Source organism: Anthonomus grandis, chromosome 11, assembly GCF_022605725.1.
Source record: "Anthonomus grandis grandis chromosome 11, icAntGran1.3, whole genome shotgun sequence".
In the NCBI taxonomy this organism is placed as follows: domain Eukaryota; kingdom Metazoa; phylum Arthropoda; class Insecta; order Coleoptera; family Curculionidae; genus Anthonomus; species Anthonomus grandis.
This window is the reverse complement of record NC_065556.1, coordinates 26,659,078-26,681,464: the sequence shown is the minus strand read 5'-3', so window position 1 is coordinate 26,681,464 and position 22,387 is coordinate 26,659,078. Positions and strand designations below refer to the sequence as shown.

The 22,387-nt window shown below is 32.6% G+C and overlaps 1 protein-coding gene across 1 annotated transcript; it reads left to right on the top strand.

Annotated features, from left to right (window-relative positions):
* Positions 1-4,516: 4,516 nt before the first annotated feature.
* On the top strand, positions 4,517-15,082 carry LOC126742344 (uncharacterized). The gene is made up of 2 exons (XM_050448991.1): positions 4,517-5,987; positions 14,434-15,082. Exons 1-2 carry the CDS (start codon positions 5,805-5,807, stop codon positions 14,620-14,622), a joined length of 372 nt encoding a protein of 123 aa, XP_050304948.1. The 5' UTR covers positions 4,517-5,804; the 3' UTR covers positions 14,623-15,082.
* Positions 15,083-22,387: the final 7,305 nt, after the last annotated feature.

Here is a 22,387-nt window from a genome sequence, read left to right as displayed (position 1 = left end):
ACACGGTTTGCACTTTATCGAATTTGTTCGAAATTTGATTCGATTTGTTGAAAAAAATCGTTCACTGGCATAAGGAACTTTCCTTAGTATAGTTACTTAATTTACTCGAAGACAAAGTTCACATGTGCCAACAAATCTTCTACGAACGAAATACGAAGAAGTTTAAATGGGTAACAAATTGCAATAAGTTGCAGTGTTCTGAGAAAAAGAGTTTCTTTTCCTCTTCAGTCTGGAACGACACCAAAGTGCCAGTAGCCACGTAATCTTTCGATAAAATAAACATCGGCAACATCTGATCAGGCGTTCTGTCCTTGTTCCCTTGCTCATTAAATTGCATCATTGGATCCTCATTGGTGTCCAGCTTTTGATGGAATTCTAAAACAAAAAAGGACGAATGACATTCTCAGTAATTTCTCCAGATTCGACCACATTTTCGAAAATGTCGCCACAGTATGTGCTGTCTTCGTTTGCTTCATAAATTCCACTGATATATGTGACCAACTCCTCACGATGGTGTGAGGTGCTTTTTGAAGCTGTGACGAGATTTGCACTTGTATACGGCGTCGAAGATATGCACGGAAGAATCATATTGTGTTCCTTATTTGTGAAAGGATTGAAAAGAGAAAGGAAGTACGTTAGAAGAGGTTTAAAATGTTAAAGCTCTTAAGTAAACGGAGTAAAATGATTGTAAGTAATGGGCTATGGAAAAAATCTGAAAATTGGACTCTCTGGTATTCAAATAATTGAAAAAAATAGATTTAACTGGCTAGAAAAATAGCCTGCAAATGCCTGGTAAATTACTGTACTTGCCTGATAAAGAACTCCTTAGAATTCTTCCAGGTAGTTGCAGTCATTATTTTTTTTGCTCAAAAATTATTCAATTGCATGGAAAAAATAAACTACCCTGGTAAGTTTTGATGAGTTTCTTCCAGGCCCTTGTAGTCTTCAGTTTTTCACTTAATTTTTTTTAAAGAATCAACTGCGAGGACTAAATATAAAATTATCAATTGCCTGGACATAAAGGAAATTTCTGCCAGGCAGTTGAACCCTTTATTCTTCTGCTCAAGTTTCTCTTCAAAAAAGATTCCTTATATACAAAATTCTCGTAAAATTTCCTTCCAGGCAGTTAAAGTCTTCGATCATGTGCTCGAATTTATTAAAAAACTATTCAACCGCATGGAGAAGATAAAAAATCTTCTTAAGAAGCTACACGTGTTTCGCTCCTATCGGGGCATCATCAGGCCTAAACATACATCTATACAGATCACATTACAATTACAACTTTTTTAAGGATAATTTTATTTTAAAAAATCCCTAAAGAGTTTCTTATCCTCTTCAGTCTGGAACGACACCAAAGTGCCATTAGCCACGTCATCTTTCGATAAAATGAACATCGGCAACATCTGATCCAGCGTTCTGTCCCTGTTCCCTTGCTCATCAAATTGCATCATTGGATCCTCATTGGTGTCCAGCTTTTGATGGAATTCTAAAACAAAAAAGGACAAATGATATTCTCAGTGATTTCTCCAGATTCGACCACATTTTCGGAAATGTCGCCACAGTATGGGCTGTCTTCGTTTGCTTCATAAATTCCACTGATATATGTGACCAACTCCTCACGATGGTGTGAGGTGCTTTTTGAAGCTGTGACGAGATTTGCACTTGTATATGAATTTTCCCCTGGATAGAATACGGCGTCGAAGATATGCACGGAAGAATCATATTGTGTTCCTTATTTGTGAAAGGATTGAAAAGAGAAAGGAAGTGCTTTGGAAGAGCTTTAAAATGTCAAAGGTTTTAAGTAAACGGAGTAAAATTATTGTAAGTAATGGGCTATGGAAAAAATCTGAAAATTGGACTCTCTAGTATTCAAAGAATTGGAAAAATAGATTCAACTGGCTAGAAAAATAGCCTGCAAATGCCTGGAAAATTACTGTACTTGCCTGATAAAGAACTCCTTAGAATTCTTCCAGGTAGTTGAAGTCATTATTTTTTTTGCTCAAAAATTATTCAATTGCATGGAAAAAATAAACTACCCTGGTAAGTTTTTTGTCCTTGGAGTTTCTTCCAGGCCCTTGTAGTCTTCAGTTTTTCACTTAATTTTTTTTAAAGAATCAACTGCGAGGACTAAATAAAGAATTATTTTCAATTGCCTGGAAATAAAGGAAATTTCTGCCAGGCAGTTGAAACCTTTATTCTTCTGCTCAAGGTTCTCTTCAAAAAAGATTTCTTATATACAAAATTCTCGTAAAATTTCCTTCCAGGCAGTTAAAGTCTTCGATCATGTGCTCGAATTTATTAAAAAACTATTCAACCGCATGGAGAAGATAAAAAATCTTCTTAAGAAGCTACACATGTTTCGCTCCTATCGGGGCATCATCAGGCCTAAACATACATCTATACAGATCACATTACAATTACAACTTTTTTAAGGATAATTTTATTTAAAAAAATCCCTAAAGAGTTTCTTATCCTCTTTAGTCTGAAACGACACCAAAGTGCCAGTAGCCACGTAATCTTTCGATAAAATGAACATCGGCAACATCTGATCCAGCGTTCTGTCCTTGTTCCCTTGCTCAGTAAATTGCATCATTGGATCCTCATTGGTGTCCAGCTTTTGATGGAATTCTAAAACAAAAAAGGACAAATGATATTCTCAGTGATTTCTCCAGATTCGACCACATTTTCGGAAATGTCGCCACAGTATGGGCTGTCTTCGTTTGCTTCATAAATTCCACTGATATATGTGACCAACCCTCACGATGGTGTGAGGTGCTTTTTGAAGCTGTGACGAGATTTGTACTCGTATATGAATTTTTCCGTGGATAGAATACGGCGTGGAAGATGTGCACGGAAGAATCATATTGTGTTCCTTATTTGTGAAAGGATTGAAAAGAGAAAAGAAGTGCTTTGGAAGAGCTTTAAAATATCAAAGGTTTTAAGTAAACGGAGTAAAATGATTGTGAGTAATGGGCTATGGAAAAAATTCTGAAGATTGGACTCTCTGGTATTCAAATAATTGAAAAAATAGATTCAACTGGCTAGAAAAATAGCCTGCAAATGCCTGGAAAATTACTGTACTTGCCTGATAAAGAACTCCTTAGAATTCTTCCAGGTAGTTGAAGTCATTATTTTTTTTGCTCAAAAATTATTCAATTGCATGGAAAAAATAAACTGCCCTGGTAAGTTTTTTGTCCTTGGAGTTTCTTCCAGGCCCTTGTAGTCTTCAGTTTTTCACTTAATTTTTTTTTAAGAATCAACTGCGAGGACTAAATAAAGAATTATCTTCAATTGCCTGGAAATAAAGGAAATTTCTGCCAGGCAGTTGAAACCTTTATTCTTCTGCTCAAGGTTCTCTTCAAAAAAGATTTCTTATATACAAAATTCTCGTAAAATTTCCTTCCAGGCAGTTAAAGTCTTCGATCATGTGCTCGAATTTATTAAAAAACTATTCAACCGCATGGAGAAGATAAAAAATCTTCTTAAGAAGCTACACGTGTTTCGCTCCTATCGGGGCATCATCAGGCCTAAACATACATCTATACAGATCACATTACAATTACAACTTTTTTAAGGATAATTTTATTTTAAAAAATCCCTAAAGAGTTTCTTATCCTCTTCAGTCTGGAACGACACCAAAGTGCCATTAGCCACGTCATCTTTCGATAAAATGAACATCGGCAACATCTGATCCAGCGTTCTGTCCCTGTTCCCTTGCTCATCAAATTGCATCATTGGATCCTCATTGGTGTCCAGCTTTTGATGGAATTCTAAAACAAAAAAGGACAAATGATATTCTCAGTGATTTCTCCAGATTCGACCACATTTTCGGAAATGTCGCCACAGTATGGGCTGTCTTCGTTTGCTTCATAAATTCCACTGATATATGTGACCAACTCCTCACGATGGTGTGAGGTGCTTTTTGAAGCTGTGACGAGATTTGCACTTGTATACGGCGTCGAAGATATGCACGGAAGAATCATATTGTGTTCCTTATTTGTGAAAGGATTGAAAAGAGAAAGGAAGTACGTTAGAAGAGGTTTAAAATGTTAAAGCTCTTAAGTAAACGGAGTAAAATGATTGTAAGTAACGAGCTATGGAAAAAATTCTGAAAATTGGACTCTCTGGTATTCAAAGAATTGGAAAAAATAGATTCAACTGGCTAGAAAAATAGCCTGCAAATGCCTGGAAAATTACTGTACTTGCCTGATAAAGAATTCCTTAAAATTCTTCCAGGTAGTTGAAGTCATTATTTTTTTTGCTCAAAAATTATTCAATTGCATGGAAAAAATAAACTACCCTGGTAAGTTTTTTGTCCTTGGAGTTTCTTCCAGGCCCTTGTAGTCTTAAGTTTTTCACTTAATTTTTTTTAAAGAATCAACTGCGAGGACTAATTAAAGAATTATTTTCAATTGCCTGGAAATAAAGGAAATTTCTGCCAGGCAGTTGAACCCTTTATTCTTCTGCTCAAGTTTCTCTTCAAAAAAGATTCCTTATATACAAAATTCTCGTAAAATTCCTTCCAGGCAGTTAAAGTCTTCGATCGTCTGCTCTGGAGAAGATAAAAAATCTTCTGGAGAAATTAAATAATGAACTCTAAAAAAAGATTTTTGCCACATCTAGAAAATCACTTCGATGACTCTCTAATATGGTGTTCATCCATTAGACTTAATGCTTTATCAGTCATTCTTATTTTTGATCAAACTTGCATCCTTCATCCAGTCTGCTTAAGTAATATTGGATAATATGATGCTTCAAAAATCCACAGCGACCACCAACAAATTTCTTGGATTATCGCAATTTTTGCGGTTAAATTGAAACACTGAAAAGGGAAGAACTGGAGGGAAATTTTTGGGGAGCAAAATGTTGCAAACTTGAAAATAGTCGCCTACAACTGACAAAATCGAGTTAAAAACGTCCTAAATTCAAATAATAAATTTTCCTTAGCACTACCAGTTTACGGGTATTCGCTGAATATAGCGGAAAAACGCGCATGTTTGGGTCACACAGCGTAATCAATTTCATTATAAATTTCTCCATATAACCCTATAGTTTTTCTTGTACCTTGAATGCATCAAGTATATTAATTCAGCCGACACCTTTGGGCTCCTAGTTAATTTTTCTATATACTTGGCCTATAATAAGTTCGGAACACTCTATATATAGTCGGATTTCTGCTTATATGCAGTTATTATCGAGGTCAAGAGTAACCTTGGCCGTGGCAATGATTTTCAACAACAATTTCATCTGAATAATTATCAGAAAAGCCAACAATATTACCGATAATGTTGTGTATTTATTTGCCTATTATCAGAAAAGCCAATTAGAGTTCAAATTACAACGTATTATATGCAACTCAAAAATTGCTTTAAGACGCAAAAAAAATATTTATGCCAGAAGCACCCTTATAAAGAACAGAATAATCAGTGCAAATTCAACTGCTGTCAAGAGACATCCTGTATATTATTTTGCATATAGGTTCTCTATCAATCACACCCAGTAGACGTGTTTCTGAAAAACAAGGAAAAAAATTTCAAAAATATTATTGCGACATTTGCTGGTGTTATCAATTACGCGACCTAATAAATTTCACAAAAAAATAACTAAACACCGTGTAAAGCCGCAGAAATGAGGCGTGGCTAGTGCTCTCTAGTTACCTCATAATACATACGAAACACGATAAGGAAGCATTTCAACATTATTAAATTAACGTAAAGGTTTTCGTCATCACCCCGCCGCTTTATAAGTGAACGTCCGAAGGAAACTTTTAGCGAGAAAGCTGTCCTATATATTTTCTCCTTAATATGGCTCAAGTATTAACAAATAATTTACTAATTAGTTCTGAGTTAGTAACTGAAAACGGTGTTCAAGTGCAACAGGAAGAAAAAGTGTTCAGTTTGGAGGAAGTGTCGTGGCACGACACCAGAAACGATTGCTGGGTCGTTATTTACGATAGGGTCTATGATATTACTAATTTTATTGAAGAGGTAAGTTTACATTTTTTTTTCATTTGCTTTACTCTGTCTAAGTCTTTTGATTCCAGAAGAACCATTGGTGTTACCATTATTAAGTCTCCTTTTATTTTTGGCGGTCATTAACGGATTATTATGTAACATTAAAAAAATTAAGAGTCTTCTATTTGCTGATGTTTTCAAGTGTTTTTTACAGATTGTCACAACTTACAAACTGATGTTGAAAATGTGACATTCATATAAAATGTCAGTGAGAAACCCTATTGCGTTCATGTGTTTAACGATTTTGAACTAGAATAAGAGTAACCGAACAAAAGGAGTTATTGTTGGTAGTAATTTATCCTTTTCTTCTCACATTTTGTTTAAGGCTAAGAGTGTCTAAAAGATTTCCGGATTTATTGCTAGAACCTCCATCTTTTCGATAGCTTGGTGTTGTCAATCTTGCAGTATGGCTCCATCATTAAGTTTCCCCTATATAACGTTTGAATAGCTCTTATTGAGTGCAAAGAAGGTATGTACTACAGGAAATTTGGTGTTTATTCCCCAAGTGGTTGCGACAATGAGCACTTATTGTCGGTGCTTCACACGCTCCCTTTCAATAAGAGGAAAATTAAGAATTGCTTGCTAACTACTTATAAAATATTGAAAAATACTACTGAATATCAACGTCAACTCGTCACGAATAAAGTTAAAGCAACATAACTTGTAAGAGAAATTTGAGCGGCTCTATGTTTTTTGTTTTAATTTTAAACAAAACTTAAGCTTTTATTTGTTTTCCTGACAAAAGGACTCAGTAAAGGTATTATTTTTATAGTGAAAAAAACATCCATTAGAACATATTTCATAAATATTTCTTGGATATACTTAGGAGAGTCTAGAGATCATGTACACATGGACGTAAAAGCAATAGGTGAAATAACAACAGTTTCAGATATAAATTAATCAACAGATATAAATTTATTTCTCACGGTTAGCTCCTATTCTTGGGAGAAGCAGTTCTTATATTATTTTCCTTATAGTGTGTAGAAGTTATAAAAACCCCATTTCCAAATTATCCAAAATTGGCATTTTTTTAAAAATTGATGAGAAATGCATTGTTCTTTTCCATCTTTGCACACTGCTTTTCAAGTCCAAAATGGAAAAGCGCAGATGTTATTTGACTTTATTTTTAGATTTTCACTAATACCGGTTAAAAATTAAAAAAGGGTGTAAGGTTTGTTGATTTAATTCTTACATTTTATTGTAAAAATATCTGGAAATTAAAAAAATAATTAAATAATTATTTTTACAAATTCTTGCGTTTATTGTCGTCGTAAGTCAAAAATAAATGCATATAATTTGTTTAAACGAAGGAAATTGTCTTTTTTTTTTCCAAAATTGCCACGAATTAAATTTTTTTTCATAAATTATTAAAATATATTTTTTTTACCCTTTTCATTTTGATACTACCTTAACTAAAAATGCAAAGCCTTATATGATAAATCAAAAAAAGAGCAAAAAAGATGTAAGAATTATTACCCAAAATGGCTGGAAATTTTTACAAATTACAATTAAAACTTTTGATATGATACTCAAACTACAAAACAATTTTACCACTAATTAAACCTTTTAAGTTTATTCTCGACACTGTTCTGAAAACATTATCTAGGAATCTTCTATTAATCGAAGCATAGTGATAGAATTAAGTCATCTACTAAAAAGTCATGATAACACTAATAAAGTTCCTTTAAAGAAGTACTATTGTCCTATCTTTTTATAATTCTGAAAATCACTTTCCTTAAACCAGTGTGGATTTTCAGGTGCCCCCTACCTAAAATTATACCAATTTACTTGTCACTGTTACGTTATTATTTTAATATGTGTGTTATGTAGATGTGACTGATATGACTTAGATGGTATATTTCACTTCAGTTTTTTAGTTACTTTGTCTCTATTAATTTTGTCTCTTTATTTTAGGTTGGTATCTGTAAGTGGCTTTTGGCTGTTAATACTGTGATCTTGATTAGTGAAAAATTTGGCAAATGAGTATGACCATGTGTGTAAGAAATTGTGACATACAAAGGTTACATTATAAGCTTTAATAAAAATATTCGATCGTCTCGAATCTATTTACACATATTCTCACAATAATGAGTTAAAAAATAATCCATCCAAATCAGCTGTGTTGTTTTTTGGTCCAGACAAAAACTTAGCTCATCTTTATATGAACAATACTTTAATTCCTAATTAAAGAGTTATTTTTGATCATAATTTAAGGTTTAAAACCCACGTATGCAAAGGTTAATTATTTTACTCAAAAAATCTCTATAAAAATGATGGCATATTATCCTTGAAAAGTAACTTTCTGAGTCATTGGTTCTTTCCCACTGTTCGTACGCAAATATTGTGTATGGTCCCTGCTTGGATGTTCAGTCTAAAGCTAGGCTACAAAAAATACAAAATTCTTGTATTCGTTACAAATAGAGACCATGTAAGTCACAAGTTGAGCTTATTAAACTGGTTGAATATGTAAGATGGGATTAAGCGTCCTTTGGCAAGTTTTTTGCATAGGTTGTTCGAGACAAGGAACTACTTATATGAAAAGCTCATAGTTTCGCTCCAGTACTCATAACCGCCCCAATAATTTACTCGGCATAGATCTACTCTTTTTCAGCGTTCTTTCTCATATGTTATCCCCAAATTATTCAACAGTAGGTAAGAGGTTTTTGTTAACTTATCCTGTAACTTATTTAAGCAAAAATTAAAAAATTATTTACTGTTAAAATATTAATGTGGAGTATGGGGTAATTTTTTGTATTTAAATTTTCATCAAAACCAGGGCATAAAGGCAAATTCGTTTTTGAATTAGTCAAATTATAATTATAAAACCCAAAACCCAAAAAATGAATCCTGAAAAATGTATATCCTTTTGTATGCTCGGTTAAGCTGCACTTCGCCGAAAAAAAAGACGCATTTATTTATTTATGTCAATAGATATATTAATTTTTTTTGGAATTTGGATTTCACCGTAGTCTTAATTAACAGAAAATAACATCGTACCATGTCGATTTTGATTTCAGGAAATCCATTAGCGAATTAAGATTAGTAGATTAGTGAATGCGAGTGATGTATCCAAAGCATTTGATTGTGTGGATCATAGAACACTGCTGAGAGATACGATTTTTGAGGCTCATCATTGGAATGGTTCAGATTCTTTTTGCCAGGTCGTGTTCAGAAGTTTGCAAGTTTACACTTCTCTCTTAGGACCACTATTCTTCCTTTTATATATAAAGGACTTGCCTCTCCTACCAATAAAAGACAAGGTGACAATGTTTGTTCTGATGACACCACCAGTTTTTGGCATAAGAGGAATTTGACATATCTCGAAATGACTGCGAACACCGATAATAATAATAATAAATACTTTATTTTCACAATTTAAGTTAGATTTACAAATAATCCTATTCTAAACATAATTGTACTATTGTGAAAAGAGGCGAAGTCCAGATGTAGAAAACCTATACAAATAGGTTTATCTGCCCTGTTCTACTTAACCTTAGATATCCATAGTACCTTAATTCAAGAGAAAAATCTTACAAAACATAAATAAATATATATTATTAGGTAATTATCAATAGGACATATATTTTAAAATAGCAAATAGAAAGGAGACAGATTTAAATAGTTTAAAGTTTTATTATAGGCATATTTTTTTTACTCAACTCTCCTACTGGAAATAATAATTAAAGATTTTATGTTTAAAGATTCGTGGTTCCAAAATTTTAAAACAATCGGGAATAGAGTTGCAAAGCTTTGAAATATTATGGGAAAAAATCCGTTCATAAATAGATGTTCGATGTAAAGGAGGTGTTATCAAACCTTTAAATCTAATATTTATATTATGTAAGGTACATGCGATCAATAGATCATTTTATTGTAAAGATATATAGGTGTCTTATAAAATAATAACCTATTTTAAAAAAGATGCACATATACGCCTGGTTTCCATTTTAAGCTAGTTTGTTTCAGAGAGTTTATAAGAAATTCTTTCATATTTACGGATTCCATAGATATACCGCAAACAGGAATTTTGCACTCCTTGTATACGTTTCAAGCAGTTTCCATAAACGACATCTCCATAGTCAAACAACAGATAGAAGGAGAGCGTAAAATTAATAAAATTGTTTTTAATTTTTGCGATAGATAAGTTTTTTGGATATAATGAGCTACGTGCTGGTCAAATCGCATTCGACTGTCAAAAGTAAGACCAAGATTTTTTATATTTCCCTCTATTCCTGAAGACACGTAACCTACTCTAACATTAATTTGATTTTTAATCATTTGCACATCATTTTGATCTTGAAACAATTAAGGAGTGGTGTGATGCAAATAATCTTTGTTTTCATTTTTCGAAAGCAAATGTGTTAAGTTCTAAGTGTTTTATGGATAATAAATTTGTATTGAACAATGAGCCTATTCTAAGCTACCATTCTATAAGAGATTTTTGGATATGACAATTGTTGAAGACCAAATTACCAAGGATATCCAATAAGGTTTCTTCTGGTTGCTGTTATAGTAATTTCTTATAGTTTAGAATCTGATATAGCTAAAAGTGCCCAACACGTTCTTGTGGAGTCTCATCTGAGCTATGGCATATGTTTTTGGGGCTCATATACTCAATATTGATTTGATTTACTTTATATACTGCAAAAAAAATCGCTCTCTGTCTATCTATATGTTCCCTATATAGACTGCAAGTTTTAAAACTATAAAAACGAACTTATAAGAGAGACAATTCATTTTTTGGTACTAGGCTCACTTAGATAATTTCAGATTGCCCGTACTACACAGTGAGCAAATAAATAAGTGATTTGTTTATATAGGTAAGAAAATCTTTAACCACGTTCCTCTTGAAATTAGATCAAGAGACTATAATCCTGTTAGGTTTAAGAAAGCTTTAAACAAAATGTTGGAGTCGAAAGTTCGTCACACCCTGGACGAATATTTTATTGTAACTATCAGTGTGTCTTATTATTGATTTTTTATGTCTTTTAATATTGAATTTTCAATGTATATTATACCCACTTTTATACTCAAGAGTGACGCTCATAGCACTGCTTTGGTACAACAACTTTGATCTTAATACATAAGGTAAATAAATGTACCTATCTTCGGCACTACCCCAATTATCGGCACTTATTACAAATTATCCCCTTAAATAAGATTCCTACTACGAAATATTAAGTACGTAAATATTAATTAGTGACCAAATTATCGGCAGAGGTGCCGATAATTGGTTACGTGCCTTATAGTGCATTTAGGTCGATTTTACGTTGAATTATTAACTTACCATGGGAAGTGATTGATCTTTAAATGCAGTATAAAACAAAGAAATTACACACCAATTTTCGGCACTCTATATTTTGTACTAGAGTTAGCCTTATTTGACGCATAATATATCTGCCGATAATACATACACTATAAGTGCCGATAATTGGATACGTTTGTTTTACATCAGAATTACTTTAATAACAATGGAAAAGAAGAAACGAATTCAATATTCTACCGAAGCTATAAAGAATGCTGTTGGCGCCATTCAGGCAGGAATGCCTTTTAAAACAGCTAGCAAGTTATATCGGGTACCAAGATCGACCCTTCAGGACAAAGTAAAAGGTAGAACGAATTTAGAATAGAGAAATGTGGACCAGGAACTATACTAACAAGTGATGAAGAAAACTTACTGGTAGCATGGTTATTCCGGATAGCAGCTTGTGGATTTCCAGCAACAAAATCGCAGTTGTTAGATAGTGTTCAACTATTACTCAAAGAACTGAATAGGCCTAATAATTTCACAGACGATAGGCCTGGACGGAAATGGTATGAACTATTTGGCAGCAAGAATTTCCCAAAACCTCACTTCTGCTAGAAACATTCTAACAGAAAATCGCATCCGTCAGTGGTTCATAGAAGTACGGGCCTACTTACAAGACACAAAAAACCTTAACATTACCTATGACCCCAGCCGTGTGTTCAATTGTGATGAAACGGTTTTCTTCCTCACTCCGAAGGGAGACAAAGTTATAGTTCGAAAGGGGGATAGAACAGTTTACTCACTTGTAAACAATAATGGCAAAGAATGCTTGACGACTTTGGTGACATGTAGTGCCTCTGGTCAAATTTTACTGCTAATAATCGTTTACAAGAATTCCCAAGAAGAATTCCCAAATCAGTTATCGAAAAAGTTCCAAACACTGGGGTATCGGAAAGTCGGAAAATGGGTGGATGACTGGTGAAAGCTTTTTTGAGTACATCGCCAATATATTTCACCCTCGGTTAGTTGCTCAGAAAGTCCAGTTTCCTGTTATATTGTTCTTGGATGGACACACATCTCACCTGACGATGTCCCTTAGCGAATTTTGCAGTAAAAATAATATCATCCTAATAGCTCTTTGTCCCAACGCAACACATATTTTGCAGCCACTCGACGTGGCTGTGTTCCGACCGTTGAAACTTGAGTGGAAAAAGAGCGTACACCGATGGAGAATGGAAAACCAAGGCCAAAAAATTACCAAAGACTTAGGATTATTTATTATTTTAGGATAGACTTATTTGATTTGCGCTTTTCAAAAAATGACCAATATCCCAGATATAATTAAAAACGGGTTTCGAACCTGCGGGCTTGTTCCCTTCAATGTTGAGAATATAAAATTTTCCAAATATTTCAAAACGGAAACCGGAGTACAAAATCATCAAAAGAACCCTGAACAGCCTACAAAATCACAAGCAGCTTTAAGAAGCGTGGAACAATATATTCCACCAGAGACCCTTAGATTATTTCAGCTTTCCGGGCCAGTCTGGGAAGGACCAATAGAACATACTAGCCTGTTTTCACTCTGGATGAAAATGAAGACCGAAGGAGCCAATAAACATACCAATGCAATAGTAAAGCTTGTTGATGAAGCACAAAGTGAAAATGAACTCCAAGAAGACTTAAATGAAAATGATCTCTAAGAAGACTTTGCCGCGGGTGATTCTTCTACAGAGGCAGAATTTTACAACGAAATGGATGTCACAGGTGTCAATGAAAATGACAAATTAATGAATGATGAGTCACAAGTGGATAATCAACTTCAAGAAGATACTGAAATTGATGTTACAGAAATGATTGACTGTACAAATTTATCTCTTCCAGTAGGTGTTGCTGAAGATATTCCCATCTTAATTGCAAATACATTCGATGAATCTCAACATGACGTACATGTGGAAATCTCTTGGCATAATATTTCTTCTCCTGTAAAACAAAACTCAACAAATTGGCTCTGACCAAATTACGACAATGCCCAGCAATAAAACAGATTCTATAAGCGAGAAAAACTTGAATTTAGAAAAAAAATATCGCCTTTGCAACAAAATGTTTGTTGCAAAGAATGAATCTGTACCGACTTCATTCAAGAAAATTTTATTTTGGCCTACACCTAAGGAAAACAGTGCTAAGCCTAAACCAGTTAAAGATAGGGTACCTGCTGTAGCAACTTCATCTTAGTGGCAACAATATTATCAAAAAAAAGAAGAAACAAGAAGAACAGCTAAAGCTAGAAAGAAAGATAAACCGTAGCCAAAAGAAAGAAGTGGGAAACGAAAAGAAGAAGGTTAAGACTAAGATTGCTGTTCCACAAAAGGTTTCAAGAAGAATTTCTAACCGAAGAGTGACAAATAAAGTACTGAATGTTAAGAGGGACCTGTTTTCTACAAAAGAAAATATTGCAGTCACTGGGCATTTAACCACTGAAGCTTCAACATCTAAACCTTTAGAAGAATCTTGGTATTGTACATTGCGCGATACTGACGAACAGCTCGATATGCGTCTGTGTACTTTCTGTCTGAAATACTACCATGAGGCTTGTTTGTCTTGGTTTAACAGAGAGTGATAAAGATGAACTTCAGTGTTCCTTTTGTCAGTGATCAGAAATTAATGGATACCTATATATCTTTAATACATTTTTGGCAATTAAATAAATGGTGCTTTTATTTTAATTTTAGCTTTAATATTTAATATAATATTTGAGAATGAACTCTTAACAAATTTCGTTTTCTACCTACATAATATTATCTATTGACTACTTAGATACTTAAGTAGTAATATTCTATGCCGATAAAAGGATCTTATATATGCCGAAAACTAGAGCATGCTTTTATTTAGGTGTGCCGATAATCTGGGCAGAGGAGGCTTCTTATTTATTTCGTTTTGTGAGTAGCATAATATGTTTATTTTAGGTTAAAATAAACAGTCCGTCTAAAATATGACACATTTTACTAGCCAAATAAATACTCAGAATATAGGTTGGGCAAATATATTATTTACTAAATGAATTAAAATGATGCCCAAAGGCATTCTAACAAGCTAAAGGTGCCGATAATGTTTAAAACTCTATGCTATATGAACTGGTATCAGCTTAGATCCAATTTTTTCTTCTTATTCCAGCATCCGGGCGGAAGTGATATTCTGTTAGAGCACGCGGGAAGGGACGGAAGTATCGCCTTCAAAGGAAGCGGTCACAGTGACCACGCCCTGCGTACCTTGGATAAGTACTTTATCGGGGAATTACCTAAAAACGAGCGGATATTCAGGAAGTCCGGGGGGTTATTTCGACTTAGTGGAGTACCCCGATAATTATATTGAACCCTATATGGATTACAGGCTTTATTTTATAGTGTAGGCTAAGTTTATACAGATATTAAGGTCCTCAAGAACTATGTAGTCAATAATTGTGGAATGGAAATATTTTTGTCAGGACAAATTATAAGATTTTGACGTCATTTGACTGAGGTATACTAGGACGACATTATATAATAATGCTAAGATTTTCACGTAGAAACTAATATGATTGTAACAATATATAATGTGTCTTAATATACTTACATCTACTACCGGTATAACCGGATATTTCAATATTTTTCTGTATTGCATCGACTCAATTCCCGGAGGACCACTCTGTAGGTTTTAACAGTATTTTTACCGTCTATAGATTACAACAAGTTGTAATTTATAGACGGTGGTATTTTTTACAGTGGCATTTTAGCGTTTCAGAAGAGTATTTTTTATGTATTTAAATAAAATAAATTAACATTTATTTTGTCTTATTTTTGAGGTCCGCTAGCAACGGATCTCTTAAACGTGGTTGATGTTATATGATATGTTTAACAGAAACGTTACTAAGTTAAGTGTAATATTCTTTTGCTATGATAAAGGTAAATTAATCTCAAGCACTTTGTATCATTAGTAATTAATAATCGCTGAAAAATACAAAAAATGCCATAAAGTGTTTTAAAAAAAATAAGTAAAATCATACGATAAAACTTCTAAGAGACAAACTAGTTGGATAAAAATTATTTTCTGCTTAGGTTTTCAAATATTTTTCCAGGGAATTGAAATAATTTTCATTTAATTCCAACCATTTGTCGTGACTTTTGCATGTCACCCAAGGAATTTACGGTAATTTGTCACGTTTTTCCATAAATCTCTGGAAGAAACACAAAATTACTTAAAAGACTGACGGAATAACGTCAAACTCCTGGAAGATAAAAAATCGTTTTCGTACTTTCTCGAGTTTACAATAATCAAAGAAAAAACATTAATCAAACTAAAATAAATCCATGTTTGCCAGAAAATTTAAAAAATAATAATTTTACTCCATTCAATTGTAGTGATTTGTTTTTACGACTTCGAGGAACTTTAGGTAATTTTTGGATATTTTTCAGTCTATATTTGACGAAGCTATTTTGTTAGATTTTCCAAGAATTTTAAATTATTTTTCATTATCACAGACAACACAAATATACAATAAACATATACAACAATGTGGTAGTACTACAAATGCTCTACGCGAACTTATTTCTGATAGGGTGTTTTTATTGATCTGGCTAAGGCATTTGAGGAAGCGCAATGACACTTAAATCTATTTACAAAATTAACGACAATTTGTTAAGGTCAGTAATATATTAAGCAATAGCGAAATTATAAAAACAGGAGGGCCACAAAGTACTGTACTTGATCCAATTTTATTTACAATTTACCTAAATTCTCTTCTTGATACTAAATTAACAAATGGAAACATTATTTCATATGCAGATGATACTGCCTTACTTTTTAATGGTTCGAGTTGGGATCAAACAAAACAGTATGCTATAGAAAGCCTGAATAAAATAAAAAAAAGAAACTAATTAAAACAAATTAACCGATTATTATAACCAAGATTTATTAAATTCTCGATTAGATGAAATATATTTTATATGGAAGATATTAATGCTAAAGTTGATAGGTTTAATGATTGTATACTTAATCTTTTTAATATACATGCGCCATTTAAAACGGCCAGAATTACTAAAGGAAGGAGTCCTTGGATCACAGATAATATCAAACATCTTATTTATTTTAGAAATGGGGCCTTGTCCAAGTACAAAAGACAAAAAACTGAATTAAATTGGGAACACTATCGCCAACTTCGGAACCAGGTGACAGCGGCTGTTGAAATAGAGAAGAAGTGCTATCTCAATAACACCTCACAAAAAGGTGACTCCAAAAATAACTGGAAGGTACTACGTCAGCTGAACATACATTGCAAGCCTCAAAACACCATTCCTGACCACTTGGGTGACTCTGAAATCATAAATACCTTTTTTATAAATGCTGCATCTTCCAACGCGCCTAATCCAGAAACGTTGTCTTATTATCTACTAAATGTTAAGGAAGGGGTAGGAAACTTCGAGTTTCAGCTAGCAACGCTTGAAGAAGTTAAATCTACTTTATTCTCAATGAAATCTGAGGCCATTAGGACAGATGGTATAGGCTTGTCGATGCTGCTCCATATATTCTTCCATTTCTAGTGCATCTTGTTAATTGTTGTATTGAAACTTCTTGGAAGTCCTCATACCTTATCCCTATTCCAAAAGTCCCTTCTCCTACTGAATTATCCGACCTTAGGCCTATTAGCATTCTCCCTGTCATCTCAAAAGTTTTAGAGAGGGTATTGAAACGCCAAATCAGAACATACGTAAACAGATTTGACATCTTGCCGGTTATTCAGTCCGGGTTTCTAAAAGACTTCAGCTCCTCTACTGCTCTTCTAAAAGTAACTGACGATATTATACAGTCAGCTGATTGTAATGAGTTAACAATCTTGACTCTACTTGATTACTCCAAGGCCTTTGATAAGTTAAATCACCTACTATTACTGGCTATACTAAAATTCTTAGGTTTTGGGGAGAGTGCTCGCTCTCTAGTTCGGCAATATTTGACCGGTCGAACTCAGATAGTGAAGCTCAATGGGAAGCAATCGTCGGCTATGGATCTCTCTTGCGGAGTACCACAAGGGTCTATTCTTGGTCCTCTATTCTTTACCCTGTATACGTCTCAATTGTGTAAGAGTCTCAAATATTCAAGAGTTCATGTATATGCCGACGATACACAGGTTTATTTCTCTTTTCTTCCTAACAAAATCTTAGAAGCTAATGATAAGGTATCTTACGACCTTCGCATCGGAAAATCATTGTTTGAGTTTAAACCCAAGTAAATGTAAAGTTCTTCTTTTTGGTAGGTTGCATTCCAGAGACAAATATGAGAAATTTGTTCAGATTAAATTGAATGGTCAACTAATAAATTGTAGTAATGTGGCTAGGAATCTTGGAGTTTTATTAGATGTTAAGTTGAGGTTCACTGAGCACATTGATCAATGTATTAAAAAAGCTTTTATTAACCTTAAGCTACTTTATAGTCAGAGGCAGCTCCTTAATAAGGAACTAAAAAAAGTTTTATGTGACAGTCTTGTATTGTCCCATTTCACTTACTGTGATGTTTTGTATGGCCCCTGCCTTATGATAAGTGATATAAAAAGAATACAGTACATTTTTACTGATCTCTGTTAGCCTAGAGTGTTGTTAAATATCTATTCTTTAACTTATTGTAAATTTCATAAGTCTGTGTGGTTATCAAACGTTGTAATGTTAATCGGTTGTGCATATAGGCAGTTGGAACTCAATATTTTGTAACTATGCAATTATTTAAGATACATTTTGAAATTATTTGTAATGTCTAACCTCAAGCTGATTTGTATGGTTAAGCTAGGAAGTAAGCTTCAACTTCGCCATTTAGAATTTACCAATTGTAAATTTTAATAAAGACATTATTATTATTATTCATATAATTTTTCAATTGAAAATAATAAAGGAAGTTTCACAGACTAAATGCCTTGGAATAGTCATTGATCAAAATCTTAAATGGCATATACATACTGAATATCTGGCAAATAGACTTAAAAAGTTAATTTACATATTTTATATTATCAGAACATTGTTAAATTCAAAAGAACTTATTATCACTTATAACTCCTTAACTGAGTCAATTTTGAGATATGGCATTTTGGTATGGGAGAGCTTATACAATAATGCATTGCATTAATTAAATATTGTACATAATTACACCAACGTAAGAACTTTATATATAACATCAATTTGTTCACACATTCACAACCATGATATTACTAAAAACCAAATAAATCACAATCATAATAAAAGAGCAAGAGCTAGAGGTTAGTTAATCATACCAAATAATTTCAAAACTATTAACCTAAAATTTTTGGTTTATCTTGCACCAAAAATGTATAATGTTCTACTAACTGAGTTAAAGGGAATAAAAAACAAAACAAAAAATTAGCGAAGATTGTACAAAGTATGTGCGCAACAAATATAAAATTTGTTAATATTTTTTTGTCATTTGAATTTATAAAAATTTATTGACAGTTCGTCACCCTAATATTACAAGGTTGTATGTAACATTTCCAGGGAAATTTGGTTTGTAATATCACAAAGTTCCATGTGGTGAGCCCTACACTATAATTTTGGAAATAAATTTAAAGCTCACATAGAACTCTGGTAATATAAGGAAAACCAAAGGTGTATACCTAAAATTATGACAAATGGATTATCATAGTTGTAAGTTAAACATAGAACCTTAGAATATAAATGTTTAATAAAATAATAAATATTACAGGGTTCTATGTACTAACATAGAACCCTGCAAATGAGGCTTATGTTGCTTTGTTTATAATTCATTTTAAAACGTTTATCGGAGCAGAGCAAGTGTTTGTTGAGAAGTTTATTTAAAAATATGGCATTAAATGAAACTGATATTAGTGATGGCTACGGTTATGATTCTGACCAAGACAAGGAATATACATTACCTGAAAAATCAAAGAAGAAAAAAGAATGCAGGTAAGATTTTTAAAATTTTTATTTTAGCTATGTAAGCTTAGGTTTTTGAATTTTTAATCTACTTTTTTTACTTTTTCACTTTTTATTGATTTTAGAATTAAAATTCGTGGTCATTATATTAACATTCCATCCCGATCCAGTAGCAGTGAAAGCGAATGTGAAGAGTCAGACTAAGAAAGCCATTTAAGTAGGTATATAAGTTATCATATTACTTTTTGGTTCTTAACTTATTGTTATGTGATATGTATAATACTTTAACCATTTTAAATTTTCTGTATAGTCAAGGAAAACGCAATAATGTAGATTTATGTTTTGTTTTTAAAACAATCCTGGCTGCTCTACTAGCTCGTATAAGGCTTCTAATTCTGCAATGCAATTTAAAGTAACCAGCAAATTTGAGATTAAAAAATTTTCTCATCCGTCTTCTGTTCAGCTGCAAATAAATTTTAATAAGTAAAAAATTGTTATTGTTTTATTTGGTTTTTTAAAACGATTTTTTTACAAGATATTAGCAAATTTAAAATTATTTCCAACAAAGTTTTAAATTCTTGTTTTAGAAATGTTCCCGGTTGTTCCACTACGTTAACGCTAAACACCTTAAAACAAAAAGTGCCCTCAGTAGAAGATGATAATATTGGAGACCCTGACAGAATATTATAATTCTCATAACGCAGCAACCTCACATGATACTACGGATTCTAAAGAAGATAATTTGATAAATGAGACAAACAAAAAGTTAACACGCAAAAGACAAAAAAATACATCCGAATGGGCATGCAATATAAGAAAAACTAAATTTGATCGGGGCCTTGAATATATTTCCTCGTGAAAAAAGGGAGATTAGAAACAAAAAAAAATGTTTACAAAAATGCTTATTAAAATGCTCTCGAATAATAAGTGATGAACAACGAAAGAAGATTTTAAAAAATTATTATCTGCTTTCAGTTGTTGAAAAAAACAACTATATTTTAAACACTACTAAAATTGATAGTCCCTGGCGTAGAAGGAAAGGAAAAAAGTCTGATAATTTAAGAAAAAAGAGAACCTTTAGATATTATTTTGAGTTAAATGGTCAACCAATTCAAGACTTTTATACAGAAACTTTATGTATAAGTCAGAAACCAATTTATACAGATCACAAAAATAAAACGGTGACTAACACATTGACTAAAAGTATACAGGGAAAACATCAGAAAAGGGTAACGTCACCTGAAGCTATAGATTTTGTTAAAGAGCACATAAACTTGGTTCCTGGTGTGGAATCACATTATTGTCGTAAGTAACAAAGAATATGTCGAAAGTGGATTTAGCATTAAAAAATTATATGAACTTTATGTGGATTTGGCAAAAGAACGCGAAAGAGCTCCAGTTTCATTTTCTGTTTATAGGAAAACATTCTGCAATAATGTTAACATTGCTTTTCATAAGCCACGCAAAGACAGATGTGATACGTGCGAGGAAATAAAACTAAAAAAAATAGAAAATAAGATGGATGACAGTTTGGAAAAAAAATATGCTGATCATTTAAATGAAAAAGAGTACATGATAAACAAAAAAAAAAAAGACAAGGATACTGAAATCCCAATACTGTGCTTTGATGCTTGACATAAAAAACTTTTTTTATAAAAGTAAACTAAATGTTTACTATATGACTGGACACCTCTCCATAGGCAAAAAAGTATATTGTGCTGTGTGGAGCGAAGCTTTACATGGAAGAAAGGGAAATGACATTGCAAGTGCGGTTTACAAAAAACTTAAGCAGTATAAAGTTATGCAGGACCTAATTCAAAAACACAACAACCTATCAAAAATCACAATGAAATTTTCTGTTCCTGGTCATGCTTGTATCCAAGAAGTAGATGCAATCCACAGCTCAATCGAAAGGTCATTAAATAAGGTAGAATACTATTCTCCTTTATCTCTTTTAAAAGTAAACCTCTATAATCCATATACAATTATCCAAATGAAACAAGAAGATTTTATAGACTTTCAGTCTTTTTCAAGCCAACTTAACTACAATGCTGTGCCATTTTCAAAAGTAGTTTCTTTGCAGTTTTGTAGATCGTTTTTCGAACTCAAGTATAAAGATACCTTTAACCCCACAGAAAAATTTAAATCTCTAAATTTACATCAAAGAAAATTGAGAAAGGGGCATGTTACAGCTGAAACAGAACAACTAATTATTCCACTGGAATTAAAAAGATGCGATAAAGCTATTCCCCTTGCATCAAGTAAAGTGGAGACAATAAAGTCTATGTATAAATGGATTCCCGAGATGGACAGGCAATACTATGAAAGTATTTTTAGCCGTAAATAAAAGTTATATGCTTTGCTGGGTATGTTAAATTAAATACTAGTTTTGTGTTACAAAATTCTATGTTACATTTGGAAAAAAGAAAATTTATTTTTGATATAATGGAATCCTATGTTTTTTTTTCAATAAATTATTTTATGAAGAAAATGTTTTTTTTGGAATTTTATATCAAAATAATTTATTTTTACTGTCCATTTAATTTTCTTGTTTAATAAAAAAGAAAAGTACTTAATCGTTGCGTTTTAGGTAAGTCCATTTCTTTAAATTGATTTTTCCTAAATTATCATAATTGTTACATACAACCTTGTAATATTAGGGTGACGAGTTACTGAGATTCACGGACAGTCTTTGGAATTCATTGGTATTCATGAACAGTCATTGGGGCTCATTGGCATTTATTGGAATGCCCATGAATAAATAAGGTTTTTACATGTACATTTTTTCACAAAGTGACACACCCCTTGTACATGGGTAAAAAAATGTTCAATCACCTTCCTCTTCATGTAAGAAAACCTAACTCTTATATTAGATTTGCAAACTATTTAAAAAGATTGTTAGTTACTAAGGCATATTATACATTAGATGAGTTTTTTAATGATGTTTTGTCCCGATTACCAAATATGTATGTGTGATTTAAAAAAAGTATTATTCTAACTCTATTTGCTTTCTGATATCTACTAGTCCTAAGTTTTACTGTCTTCGATTTAATAAGGCTTTGTCAATAACTCTCTTTGGGACAATAGAGCTACTTTTTGAATTTGAATATCACCCAAAAAGTAGATATCCCCATAATTAAATTGTGTACAAACCATACAAAACTACACACAAAAAAACAATGTTGAGAAACTATCTGTAT

Bases quoted from the DNA above. Each gene is read 5' to 3' on its own strand.
- LOC126742344 (XM_050448991.1), top strand. From the start codon at position 5,805: ATGGCTCAAGTATTAACAAATAATTTACTAATTAGTTCTGAGTTAGTA. The intron at 5,988-14,433 runs GTAAGTTTACAT...TTCTTATTCCAG, and splicing joins TTACTAATTTTATTGAAGAG to CATCCGGGCGGAAGTGATAT.